Source organism: Dendrobates tinctorius, unplaced genomic scaffold, assembly GCF_039654945.1.
Source record: "Dendrobates tinctorius isolate UK_male_01 unplaced genomic scaffold, ASM3965494v1 ptg000008l, whole genome shotgun sequence".
Lineage (NCBI taxonomy): Eukaryota > Metazoa > Chordata > Amphibia > Anura > Dendrobatidae > Dendrobates > Dendrobates tinctorius.
Window position 1 is genome coordinate 8,400,335 of NW_027361676.1, and position 14,758 is coordinate 8,415,092.

Here is a 14,758-nt window from a genome sequence, read left to right on the forward strand (position 1 = left end):
GGCTTAAGCCCCCAATCACCTGGCTGATATGCCACGGCATGGCTAGAGAACGGCATATAATGGATATACAAGTCGAGGATGACTCCTCAATGTATAGCTCGGAAATCTATTTAGGTAAATTAGAAAACCTCACTGAGAAGCCAAGAGAAAAGATTATTCCAACAATACCAGCTACAGCTCGCTGGTAAGACATTTCTCTTACCCAATGTCCCTTTTCTCCCTGAAGTTTACTGAAAAATAGCTTTAGTTCACGGACCGTGATGTTGTAGCTCGCTAGCACACCCAACAAGTCCACCAGCAGATCTGCAACAGAAGGAACAAGGCAGAAAAAGTTCACAAGGGAGACATGCTAAAGGCATCACCCGATACGTATGCCTTTGTGACTTCAATTTCATCAGGAGAGGTTTTATTCAGAGATTGCTGTATTACCGTACATAAATATTTTGCCATAGGAGCGTGATTTCTAGGGGAGAATCTCTATTACATGGCTACATAGTACCTATGGCTCCGGAGGCAGCCCGTTTGACATCAATTATTACCTGCAATCATGCCATCGACCTTGTCAATTCGGTTCAAAACCTGCTCCACCAAGCCAACCTCAGTACAGATGAGAAGGTTGCGAATGCTCTTCTTCAGGATAGCAGTAAAGATGCTCCAGATTTCTGCTTGGCTGGTGACATCGCATTTGTCCAGCAGCTCAACCATACAAATAATGCTGTCTCCCTCTTGAATGATGAAATTCATCTCCAGGTCAAACTGCCCTCCGACAAGCTGCGGACACAATGGGAAAGTAGGTTTAGACCAAACAAAATGAACACATTACGCCATTTTGTGACGCGAATCAGGTGGCCTTTTGCCAGAAGATGATGTACTGACAACCACTAAGATTCCTAACATGCTGCTCTAAACTTTTAATATCCTTTTGATACAATTTAGTAGGAAAAAAAAAGCCCCAATAATTGTAAACAATATAGAATCTATATACGGTATGCCGTTTGGTTTAGCCCTGAAATGAAAGTCAGCCAAATTTTTAATTTACACATTTTGCCAAAAATCTTGCTTAAAAAAAAAAAAAAAAAAAAAAACACAGATTATATAACTATTTAGCAAGTACCTATAGAGACACGTGTATTAATTTATTTTTCAAAACTCCATACCATGATCTAGTATAGAACAGAGGCAAAAACCAGGAAATCAAATAGCGATAATGCACAATCTGCACAACACCTTATAGAGAGTCACGTGGGAACCGATCTCGTAGTTGCATCATATGTATTATTCCCCGACGTGTCACACAACCTCAGGATAGAAACAGACAATTATCACAGATAAGATCTCCCTGTAAGGCATCATTCTGGCTCCATAGGAAAACCTCTCAGAGGGACAATGTGGACATTGTCTACTAAACCACAAACAAGGAACAAAAAATATACAGCTCTGGCAAAAATTAAGAGTCCACTGCAAAATGTTCAGTTTGTCTCATTTTTCTCTTTATAGGTATATTTTTGAGTAAAATGTAAATTTTATTCTATAAACTACTGACATGTCTCTGAATTTCCAAGCACTAAATTTTGTATTTATTTTCAGAAAATAAGAAATGGTCAAAAGAACAAAAAAATGCAGTGCTTGCAGACCTCTTATAATGCTAAGAAAACAAGTTCATAAGCATTTAGAAACAACAATACTAATATTTTAACTCCGGATTAGTTCAGTAAACAATATTTTGTGGAGTAACCATGATTTTTAGTCACACCTTTCATGTGTCTTGGCATGCTTTCCACCAGTCTTTTACACTGCTTTTGGATGACCTTATGCCACTCCTGGTACAAAAATGTAAGCAGTTCTTTGTTTGATGGCTTGTGACTATCCATCTTCCTCTTGATTACATTGCAAAGGTTTTCAATGGGGTTCAGATCTGGAGATTGGGCTGGCCATGACAGAGATTTGATGTGATGGTCCTTCATCCACATTGATTGACCTGTGTGGCATGGCGCATTGTCCTGCTGGAAAAACCAGTCGATCCTCCACCAAATTTCACAGTGGGTGCAAGACACTGTGGCTTGTACACCTCTCCAGTTCACAGTCTAACCATTAGACGACCAGGTGTTGGGCAAAGCTGAAAATTAGACTCATCAGAGAAGATTACCTTACTCCAGTCCTCTATGGTCCGATCCTTATGGTATTTGGCAAACTTCAGCCTGGCTCTCCTTTGCTTCTAATTGATTAACGGCTTTTTTCTACCTTTACATGACTTGAGCCCTGCCTCTAGGAGCCTGTTACAAACTGTTCTTGCCGTGCTCTTCACCCCAGTTGCCATTTGCCATTCCTTTTGTAGGTCAGTTGATGTCATCCTGCGGTTGCTGAGTGACATTTGAATAAGATGACCGTCATCCCGGTCAGTGGAGAGTCGTTTTTGCCCTCTGCCGGTCTGTAGCTTTGTTGTACACAAAGTCATCTGCTTGACATTGTTGTAATGGACTGCTTTTTTCTACCTTTACATGACTTGAGCCCTGCCTCTAGGAGCCTGTTACAAACTGTTCTTGCCATGCACTTCACCCCAGTTGCCATTCCTTTTGTAGTTCAGTTGATGTCATCCTGCGGTTGCTGAGTGACATTCGAATAAGATGACCGTCATCCCGGTCAGTGGAGAGTCGTTTTTGCCCTCTGCCGGTCTGTAGCTTTGTTGTACACAAAGTCATCTGCTTGACATTGTTGTAATGGACTGCTTTTTTCTACCTTTACATGACTTGAGCCCTGCCTCTAGGAGCCTGTTACAAACTGTTCTTGCCGTGCACTTCACCCCAGTTGCCATTCCTTTTGTAGTTCAGTTGATGTCATCCTGCAGTTGCTGAGTGACATTCGAATAAGATGACCGTCATCCCGGTCAGTGGAGAGTCGTTTTTGCCCTCTGCCGGTCTGTAGCTTTGTTGTCCCCAAAGTCATCTGCTTGACATTGTTGTAATGGACTGCTGTCTTAGAAATTTTAAGGATGGAGGCAACATGACGCTCACTGTATCCCTCTGCTAGTAAAGCCAGAATTAAGCCCTTCTATTCCTCACTCAAGACTTTTCTTTTCAACTCCTTTGGCATGGTTAAAAGTTTTTTTTTCATTCCTATTACTTTTGGGATATTACTAGCACTTGTTTTGCCATCCAGCTTGTCCTATTGCAAGAGGATTGTGAACACCACAGCAGGGTTTTTTTTTTATACATTCCTTCGTTAAATGAGATTTGGTTCAGGTGATCACCTAACCAGAAGCACATTAAGTAGAATGAGGTGTACTCTCATTGTAATTCAACTGACACTGGAACGGAATGGCTGTCAGACATGTAGAGAAGCTGATATTTATAAAACTGTGCAGTGGTCTCTTAATTTTTGCCAGAGCTGTATATGTTTTGTGGGGAATAGATAGCTCAGCTGGGATCTTTGCTTTGGCACAAGCGTGTGGCTATGAAGTCACTTCAGCAGACTAGCATGTTCCACATGATATTGACACGGCATATTTATTGTGCACACTTGTTATTCAATGTTACACATGCCAAACATGAAATAAAACATCTAAGGCCGTCTGGCCACTAACTAACAATAGCAGGCTAACTACAAAATAAACCTATATAACAGCAAAGAAGTCCATGTAATCTTACTGTGTCAGCTCCCAGCTCAGCAGACGAGATAGACTGAGAGATCCCAGCTCCTCCTGATTATATCAGCTGGACCAGTCAGGAAACCAAAACCTGGATTGAATAAGTGGAGGGGGAACTACCAGTCCTTTCCATGCTGATCACTAAAGAAACCAGGACTGGATTACAGTGAAATAAACTGGCTTCATCATCAGTACAGGGAGACATATGAAATCAAACGGGGAGAAATATACCTGTTTTCTAGTACCTCTCCCCTTGGCACCTCACACACCCCCCCTCCTCTGTTCGAGCCCGTGGGGTCGGACACGTTGAGTCACCAAGCAGTGCGTTCTAGACAACGCATCTGCATTTCTGTGCGCTGTGCCCACCCTGTGCTCAACGGAAAATTTAAACCCTTGTAATGCTAAGAACCAGCGTGTCACCCGCGCATTGCCTTCTTTTGCCCGGGACATCCACGTTAGGGGCGAATGGTCCGTCACTAGTCTAAACTGGCGACCTAGTAAATAATAGCGCAAGGTGCACAGGGCCCATTTCACAGCCAGGGCTTCACGCTCAACTACACTGTAGTTCTTTTCTGCTCTCGTAAGCTTTCTGCTTAGATAGGCCACTGGGTGTTCCTCGCCATTTACTTCTTGAGACAAAACCGTGCCGAGGCCCACCCCAGAGGCGTCCGTTTGGACAATAAACTCCCGCTTAAAGTCTGGTGCAACCAACACTGGTTGGTCACAGAGGACTGTTTTCAATCGCTGAAAGGCCTCCTCTGCTTCTGCGTTCCACTTTATTGTGACAGATTTCGACCCCTTAGTAAGATCTGTGAGAGGAGCTGCGATGGTCGCAAAATGTTTGATGAACCGCCTATAATAACCAACGATCCCTAAAAAAGCTCCAACCTGTTTTTTGGTTACCGGTCGTGGCCAATTTTGAATAGCGTCCACTTTATTGGCTTGAGGCTTCACGACGCCTCTCCCTATGCTATATCCCAGATAGCGAGCCTCTTCCAATCCCAATGTACATTTCTTGGGATTGGCAGTCAACCCAGCTGTTTTTAGGGAATCTAAGACGGCTTGTACTTTTGACAAATGCGTGTCACAGTCATCGCTAAAGATAATGATGTCGTCCAAGTACGCGGATGCATACTGGCCATGGGGTTTTAGGACAATATTCATTAGACGTTGGAAGGTGGCTGCGGCACCATGCAACACAAATGGCATATCTTGGTACTGGAATAATCCCTGGGGCGTAACAAAGGCAGTTTTCTCTTTGGCTGATTCCGTGAGGGGAATCTGCCAATAACCTTTTGTTAAGTCAATAGTGGATATGTACCTGGCCGAACCCAGTCTCTCTATCAGTTCATCGACTCTTGGCATCGGGTAGGCATCGAATTTCGATACTTCATTTACTTTCCGAAAATCGTTACAAAATCGGATAGTCCCATCGGGTTTGGGCACCAGTACGATAGGGCTAGCCCAATCACTCCGGGACTCCTCAATGACCCCGAGCTCTAACATCTTCTTCACTTCCCGGGTAATGGCTTGTCTCCGAGCCTCCAGAATTCGATATGGTTTTAGCCGTACCCGCGCCTGTGGATCAGTAACAATGTCATGTTTAATTAGGTGAGTCCGGCCAGGAAGTTCCGAGAAAATATCTGTGCTCCTCTGTATGAACTCCCTGGTCTCTCGTTTTTGGCTTTAGGATAGCGTGTCTGCAATACCCACTTCTGGCGGAGCTACCTGGGGCTTCTAAAATGTGACATAGGTGTGGTCAATTGACACGTAGGACATGACTGACAATACTGGGTCACGTCTCCCACTAGACCTGGCCAAAAGAAACGTTGCAGGATACAGTGTTTTGTCTTTTCTACCGCCAGGTGTCCTCCCAAGGGATGTTTATGTGCCAACTCCAAAACTACCTGGCGAAAGGACTTGGGTACCACTAGTTGTTCTACCACCAACCCTCGCACCTTGTCTATGTGATACAACATATCCTGCTGCACCGCCACGTGTGGGAACTCGTTTTGAGCCCCTGGGTACAATGGTCTTCCCTCGGAGACCTTTATGTTTTCCCACGCCCTTGCTAGAGTAGGATCCTGGTGCTGAGCGGTCCCGAACTTACCACTGGCCACCTCAAGATCAGGCATTTCTAAAACATCCTCTAGCTGGTCTGCCTCGCCTGCATACACAGCCAGAGGAGAGTCCGCAGATTCTAGTACTTCCTCTGAGATGGGTTCTCCGTCGTCTTGCTGCAATGGTTCAGGGGCTAGCTCCGGAGTACCGTCTTCAACTAGAGGGTTCATGCCACTTTTGAAGTTCCACAAGTCCCAAAATAAGGGAAAGTCTCTCCCCAGGATTACACTGTGTCCCATAGACTTTATGACTGCCGCCTGATGTCTTTTGGTCCCTACTGGCGTGGCAAGAGTAACCCAGGCAGTGGGGTAGTTGTTAGTATCCCCATGGAAGCAACTAATGCCCACGGTTAAGTTCGTTAGGGCGCTAGAGTCCACCAAACTGGCATGTACCAAAGTTACTTGACTGCCGGAATCCAAGACGGTATTCACACTATAACCGTCAACCTCGACGTGGCACACGTGTTGTTCATTTCCCGTGAGGGTCTCCGCCACACAGACTGACTGCACATATAACGAAAGACGCCTCATAGCATTACAGTCCACTGGCTCTGTAGTCATTGGGCAGTTAGCTGCTACATGGCCAAGCCCGCGACATCGCCAACATTGTATAGGCCCTTGTCTCCTCGATGGAGATCCCAGACGAGGTCTGCTGGCTTGATGTGAGCTCGTACCACCTCCATAGTACTTTGTAGGTCTGCTACCCTTCCTTGTGACCTTCTCTTCTTTTGAAGATGAAGTAGGTTTCGCAGGACTCTCCAGCAATTTCTTGGGGAGCCAGTGGGGTGCTAACGTCCCTTGGAGTAGGCTTTCAGAAGCATTGTAGCGTTCGACCATATTCACCAACTGGTCAGCGGTAGTTGGGTCACCCTGTCCAACCCACCTCTGGATCTTAGCGGTTAAGGACCGCAGGTACTTGTCTAGAACAACACGCTCCACCATCTGTGCGGACGTCAAAGCCTCTGGTTGCAGCCATTTTTTTACTAGATGGATGAGATCATGCATTTGTGAGCGGGCTGGCTGATGCTCCACAAAATTCCATAAATGCACCCTCTGTGCGCGTACATACGTGTTTACTCCCAGCCTTGCCAGGATTTCGTCTTTGAGCTTGATATAGGCCATAGCATCAGCTCCACTCAGATCGTAATAGGCCTTTTGTGGATCTCCGCTTAGAAATGGAGCAACTACCTCAGACCATCTGTCCAGTGGTAAGTGCTCACGTTCTGCAATACGTTCAAACACGGTGAGGTATGCTTCCACATCATCGTCTGCGGTCATTTTAAGCAAAGTCTTCTGTACGGCTTTCTGCGCACTAGCAGCGCTTTGTGCACGATCTCCCTCATCTCGGGTTTGCCGAACCAAGGCCTGTTTTATTGCCTCCAACTGCTCTTGCTGCATCTGGTGTTGCTGCTCCAGAGCCTTCTGGAAGCAAGTATTAGTCTGCTGTTGTTGCACATTTGCTTGCAATAACTGCTTCACTAGTTCCTCCATATTACTGGACTCTTGGCTCTTCAAAAGCGCAGAAGCTTTCAGCCAGGACATACACAGCGTCTTCTCTGCAGTCACAGTCCAGCAGCCACAAGTGCCCGCATTCGAAACACCATTTGTGGGAAATAGATAGCTCAGCTGGGATCTTTGCTTTGGCACAAGCGTGTTGCTATGAAGTCACTTCAGCAGACTAGCATGTTCCACATGGATATTGACACAGCATATTTATTGTGCACACTTGTTATTCAATGTTACACATGCCAAACATGAAATAAAACATCTAAGGCCGTCTGGCCACTAACTAACAATAGCAGGCTAACTACAAAATAAACCTATATAACAGCAAAGAAGTCCATGTAATCTTACTGTGTCAGCTCCCAGCTCAGCAGACAAGATAGACTGAGAGCTCCCAGCTCCTCCTGATTATATCAGCTGGACCAGTCAGGAAACCAAAACCTGGATTGAATAAGTGGAGGGGGAACTACCAGTCCTTTCCATGCTGATCACTAAGGAAACCAGGACTGGATTACAGTGAAATAAACTGGCTTCATCATCAGTACAGGGAGACATATGAAATCAAACGGGGAGAAATATACTTGTTTTCTAGTACCTCTCCCCTTGGCACCCCACAGTGTGTTCAGTAAACGATTTAAAAAAATATGTAGAATTCTGTTATATTGTACTCCAAGCAAAAATGCAAATGAATATCTGCAGCAGTTAACAGATAAGCCCCAAGAGCACCATGTGTCTACAGAATTAGGATTTGAGAAGCATTGGAAAAAAAAAAAAAAAAAAAAAAAAAAAACACACGACACTGTTACTTAAACACAGCTTGTCCTTATTCACCAAAGATTACATTCCTCAGTGGCCAATGACCTAAACTTAAAAAAAAAAAAAAAAAAATCGCGTGAAATAACCAATTTGCTTTAGAACAGTAGTGCAAAGCTACAAGGCATCAAAAAAAATGACAAAAGTAATACAATACGGTCCTGATCTGTATATTGAGAACAGAAGTGCTAAAATCTACTATGCGCATCTGTTCTTCAGTGCAACAGCAACACTTCCAATTTGTGCAACTTTTCTGCCACAGCTTCAATATCAACTATCAAGAGCCTGCATGCAACTTTTTTTCACTCCGTGCTCAGTTCATGAAACTCAATGAGGTAGATGTACATTAAACCTGTTTTAATAAAATTGTCATTTTTAGCCACAGCATATCCACAATTCAGGTTTCATTTTAACAAACTCATATACAAATATAAACGTAAAGATGCCATTTGATTGGTTCTCATGAGCAAAACACAGTACAAAAAAGTAAATGGTTTGTGTCATACCTGCTGAAATTATAATCTCCATCTTACGCGTGTCAAGTCCATAGACGCTTAACTCAAAGGCTGAATTTTTTTTTTCTTTACCTAGTCATACCATAACTTTTGCAATTTTTATTTACTGGGTGCTGGACATTTTCCTTAATCCATCATAACTGTATACATTGCTTGGGGTTTTGCAAGCTTGAGCCATGCACACCTGCTCTGAATGCTAGTCAACCGTGCTACAGCAACAGGCGTAGAAAACGATAAGGATGACCCGCGCTACAACAGGTGTAGAATGCGAGAAGGGTGAACCGTGCTCAGGGTAGTGGCGCAGAATACGAGAAGGGAGAACCGTGCTCAGGGAAGTGGCGTAGAATACGAGAAGGGTGAACTGTGCTCAGGGAAGTGGCGTAGAATATGAGAAGGGTGAACTGTGCTCAGGGAAGTGGCGTAGAATATGAGAAGGGTGAACTGTGCTTCAGCAAGAGGAGGAGAATACGAGAAGGCCGATCCTTGCTACAAGAGGCGTAGAATACAAGAAGGATGAACCGTGCTAAAGGAAGAGGCATAGAATACGATAAGGGTGAAACGTGCTGCAGCAATAGGCATAGAATTCGAGAAGGGTGAACCAGCCTTACAGCAAAAGGCGCAGAATACGAGAAGGGTGAGCCATGCTACAGCAAGAGGTGTAGAATACGAGAAGGGTGAACCGTGCTACAGCAACAGGCGTAGAGTACGAGAAGGGTAAAACGTGCAACAGCAATAGGCGCAGAATACGAGAAGGGTGAACCGTGCTACAGCAACAGGCGTAGAGTACGAGAAGGGTAAAACGTGCAACAGCAATAGGCGCAGAATACGAGAAGGGTGAACCGTGCTACAGCAACAGGCGTAGAGTACGAGAAGGGTAAAACGTGCAACAGCAATAGGCGCAGAATACGAGAAGGGTGAACCGTGCTACAGCAACAGGCGTAGAGTACGAGAAGGGTGAACCGTGCTACAGCAACAGGCGTAGAGTACGAGAAGGGTAAAATGTGCAACAGCAATAGGCGTAGAATACGAGAAGGGTGAAACGTGCTACAACAAGAAGCGTAGAATACGAGAGGGGTGAAACATGCTACAACAAGAGGCGTAGAATACAAGAAGGGTGAACCATGATAGAGCAAAAAAGACACGATATGAAAAGGGTAAGCCATTCATTAGCAAGAGACATAGGATACGAGAAGGGTGGACCGTGAAAGCGTACTACAGCAATAAGCATATGCTACAAGAATAGTGAGCTCGTTCTTTGTTTTCTTTCTATTCAGCTGAAGATAACCTCAAGAGGTCTGGCAGATCGCCCGGGCACATTGAATAAATCATAGACTGTCCAAAAAGAACCATGACAACTCTCATGACTCAAGTAACATGATTGGTAGTCAGATACAATCAGAAAAAGGAGAGTCAATTTTCATATTGTTAAACTGAAGTATGATAATTTATGGTGGGGGGGGGGTTCTAATATTTTAAGATTTTTAGTAGAAAAAAAATACTAATTCTAGCATCAAGCCAAACTGATCGATTATTGCCATAACTTTAACAGACACTCAAACAAGTTACAATAATCTAGAACTCAATGACCATGAGAACACAAAACAATATGTAATGAAACACAATATCTTCCCTTCACATACTACTCATTTAGGCAGATTAACCCAGTTACTGCTAAAACAGGTGACTATTCCATGGCCTACAACACACCATATCAATGTCTTCCTCCCTTTTTAAACCATTTTTAATAAAGAGGAACTACTAATCCCAGACATGACCTAGCGTTACAAACTTCAGGTTTGTGTAACTCCTCATTCCAACATCTATTTTTATTTCCTCATTATATACGGTATACATCTGACAAATAGTCCGCAATAAACATGGATATGAAAACTTGAGAACAATCCCATAGAAAATGTGCCTTCCATAGTCTATTTGTGTAATACAGGCAGATCCCATTTTACAAAGATCTGACTTGCTATTTAGGAACTTTATTTTTCTGAAAAAAACAACTTGTCACAACCTTATCTAGATGTGTGGTGAGCACTTTGAACCCCCCCAGTGCTTCACAGAAGTTTATAACGCCCGGGCGTAAAAATAAAAAATTCGTATTTTTTCCACAAACATGATCTTTTAGTCACCATTTTTTTTATTTTCCCAAGGGTAACAGGAGAAATTGGACCCCAAAAGTTGTTGTCCAATTTGTCCTGAGTATGCTGATACCCCATATGTGGGAGAAAACTACTGTATGGGCACACGTTGGGGCTCGGAAGGGAAGTCGTGATGTTTTGGAATGCAGCCTTTGATGGAATGGTCTGCGGGTGTCATGTTGCCTTTGGAGAGCCCCTAATGTACCTAAACAGTGGAAACACCCACAAATGACCCCATTTTGGAAACGAGAACCCCTAAGGAACTTATCTAGATGTGTGGTGAGCACTTTGAACCCCCAAGGGCTTCACAGAAGTTTATAATGCCCGGGCATGAAAATAAAAAAAATCGTATTTTTTCCACAAACATGATCAATTAGTCCCCAATTTTTTCATTTTCCCAAGGGTAACAGGAGAAATTGGACCCCAAAAGTTGTTGTCCAATTTGTCATGAGTACGCTGACACCCCATATGTGGGAGAAAACTACTGTATGGACACACGTCGGGGCTCGGAAGGGAAGCAGTGACGTTTTGGAATGCAGACTTTGATGGAATGGTCTGCGGGTGTCATGTGCGTTTGGAGAGCCCCTGATGTACCTAAACTATTGAAACTCCCCACAAGTGACCCCATTTTGGACACTAGACCCCCCCACGGAACTTATCTAGATGTGAGGTGAGCACTTTTAACCCCCAAGTGCTTCACAGAAGTTTATAACGCTCGGACGCGAAAATAAAAAAATCATTTTTTTCCACAAAAATATTATTGCCCCCAATTTTTTATTTTCCTAAGGGTAACAGGAGAAATTGGACCCCAAAAATTGTTTTGCAATTTGTCCTGAGTAGGCTGATACCCTACATTTTGGGGGTAAAACACTGTTTGGGCGCATGGCAGAGCTTGGAAGGGAAGGAGCACCATATGACTTTTTCAACTCAGAATTGGCTGGAATTGAGATCAGACGCAATGTTGCATTTGGAGAGCCCCTGATGTGCCCAAACAGTGGAAACCCCCAATTCTAACTCCAACCCGAACCCCAACACACCCCTAACCCTAATCTCAGCCCTAACCCTAACCCTAATGGAAAAATGGAAATACATTTTTTTTATTTTATTATTTTTCCCCAACTAAGGGGGTGATAACGGGGGGTTTGATTTACTATTTATGGCGGTTTTTATGTTTGGCAGCTGTCGCACGCTAAAAGACGCTTTTTATTGTAAAAATAGTTTTTGCATCACCACATACTGAGAGCTATAATTTTTCCGTATTTTGACCCACCGAGTCACGTGAGGTCTTATTTTTTGCGGGACGAGTTGACGTTTTTATTGGTACCATTTTTGGGCACGTGACATTTTTTGATCGCTTTTTATTCCGATTTTTGGGACGCAGAATGAACAAAAACCAGCGTTCCATGAATTTCTTTTGGGGGGAGTGCGTTTACACCGTTCCGCGTGCGGTAAAATCGATAAAGCGGTTTTATTCTTCGGGTCAGTACGGTTACAGCAATACCTCATTTAGGTCGTTTTTTTATGTTTTGTCGGTTTTATGCAATGAAAACTTTTATATAAAAAATAATTATTTTTGCATCGCTTTATTCTGCGAACTATAACTTTTTTATTTTTTCGCTGATGATGCTGTGTGGCGGCTCGTTTTTTGCGGGACAAGATGACGTTTTTATCGGTACCATGGATATTTATATGCGTCTTTTTGATCGCGCGTTATTGCACTTTTTGTTTGGCAGTATGATAAATCATTTTTTGCTTCGTTTTTTATTTTTTAAGGGGTTCGCTAAAGGGGTTAACTAATGGGACAGTTTTATAGGGCGGGTCGTTACGGATGCGGCGATACCTAATATGTGCACTTTTATTGTTTTGTTTTTTTTTTTATTTTCAAAAAATGAATTTATTGGGGAATTTTTTTTTTCTTTTTACTAATTTATTTAGCGATTTTTAAAAAATTATTTTTACACTTTTTTTATTTTTTTTTAACTTTATTACATAGTCCCAGGTGGGACATCACTGTCCTGTGACAGATCGCTGATCTGTCACATGACAGATCACTGTGACAGATCAGCGATCTGTCACAGGCAGTGCACAAGGCTTCCTCATGCCTGCGCTTTGCAGGCACTGAGGAAGCCAGCTTCCTGCAGGCCCCCGTCGCCATCTTGGATTCGGGGGCCTGCAGGAAAGGAGCCCCCCGCAGCAGCGCTGCACATTGCGCTGCCGTGGGGGGCTCAGGGAAGCACAGAGGGAGCCCCCTCCCTGCCGATGCTTCCCTTTAACTCCCTATACACCGCGATCGTGTTTGATCGCGGTGTGCAAGGGGTTAACGTGTCGGGGGCGGTCCGTGACCGCCCCTGACACATTGTGTCGGGTGTCAGCTGTGATAATCAGCTGACACCCGGCCGCGATCACGTGGGCGCCGCTGATCGCTGAGACGTACTATCCCGTCCATGGGCATAGGGGCCCAGGTCCCATGGACGGGATAGTACGTCGGATGGCAGGAAGGGGTTAATCCATGTTTGATGAAACAAAACAAAAACATCTTGTTCGAAAATGTGTTTTGCCTAAAATCAAATTCCCATTAGCTCAAATTCCCAGAGTGTCATGGTTATTATGGAAAAAAGCCACATGATCCCGCAGCATGGAAGAGGACAGCTGTAAGGGAAGGGCCGTCTACATCCTGAAGATAGAGGAACATGTATTTATGCATATCCCGAGTCTATCAACTACTAAACATGATAAAATGAACCGTTTAATACAGGGGTCTCAAACTCGGCAGAGTAAATGGGCTGCACATGAAAAAAAAAAAAAAAAAAAAAATTTGAGCTGGCAGGCCGCATTCCTTTCAAACTTAATACACCTCGTACACATGCGGCTCCACACACTTCATACACACGCGGCTCCCTCCGTACACCTCGTACACACACGGCTCCGCTCACTTCGTAAACACGCGGCTGCGCTCCATACACACACGGCCCTGCTACATCCATCCTGTAAACCCCTCCTGACCCCACACAAACTTACCTTCATCCAGCACCATGACAAACAGCAGTGTCCTGCGGCCCCTGATCATGTGACCCCGACTCCACCCCCTCATGTGACTTCATCACAAGTCCTGTGCACACAGAACAGCCATCGCACGCTCCTGAATGCACTCCAGCCACCTGCCTCAGGGAGTGAGACATGTGGGGTGCACTGCGGGCCGCAGATGCCTACCGCAGGGGCCGCATGAAGGCCGCGTGCTTGAGACCTCTGGTTTAATACCTAAAAGATGTAGCAGTTCAATAAAGAAGAGGTGTGTTGAAATGTACTGTAAAGTTCCAGGTATTTATAAAAAAAACAAAAAAAAAAAACTGTAGAAGTATAATATTTTTAACTATAAAATACAATTATAGTATAAGTATTCAATATCTTGTTATTTTACAAGATAATTGCTTTTTGATGAGGGGATTGAAGGATAAAATAAAAAAAAAAAAAAAAAAAGTCTTGATTCATGTAATTAGGGTATTGTTTACAGTCATATGTAAAAGTTTGGGCACCCCTATTAATGTTAACCTTTTTTCTTTATAACAATTTTGGTTTTTGCAACAGCTATTTCAGTTTCATATATCTGATAACTGATGGACTCTGTTATATTTCTGGATTCAAATGAGGTTTATTGTGCTAACAGAAAATGTGCAATCTGCATTTAGACAATATTTGTCCGGTGCAAAAGTATGGGCACCCTTATCATTTTCTTGATTTGAACACTCCTAACTACTTTTTACTGACTTCCTGAAGCACTAAATTCGTTTTGTAACCTCATTGAGCTTTGAACTTCATAGCCAGGTGTATCAAATCATGAGAAAAGGTATTTAAGGTGGCCACTTGCAATTAGTTCTCCTATTTGAGTCTCATATGAAGAGTGGCATCATGGGTTCCTCAAAACAACTCTCAAATGATCTGAAAACAAAGATTATTCAACATAGCTTTTCAGGGGAAGGATACAAAAAGTTGTCTCAGAGATTTAACCTGTCAGTTTCC

The 14,758-nt window shown here is 43.6% G+C and overlaps 1 protein-coding gene across 2 annotated transcripts in view; it reads right to left on the minus strand.

The window, feature by feature from the left end:
• LRBA (LPS responsive beige-like anchor protein) overlaps positions 1-14,758 on the minus strand; it is a 920,035-nt gene that overhangs the window by 853,220 nt on the left and 52,057 nt on the right. For both annotated transcript variants that reach the window (XM_073576254.1, XM_073576253.1), the window contains exons 2-3: positions 540-771; positions 203-303 (exon numbers count right to left, since the gene is read on the minus strand). In XM_073576254.1, coding sequence (XP_073432355.1) covers positions 203-303; positions 540-771 — 333 coding nt within the window. The remainder of the gene's footprint in view (positions 1-202; positions 304-539; positions 772-14,758) is intronic.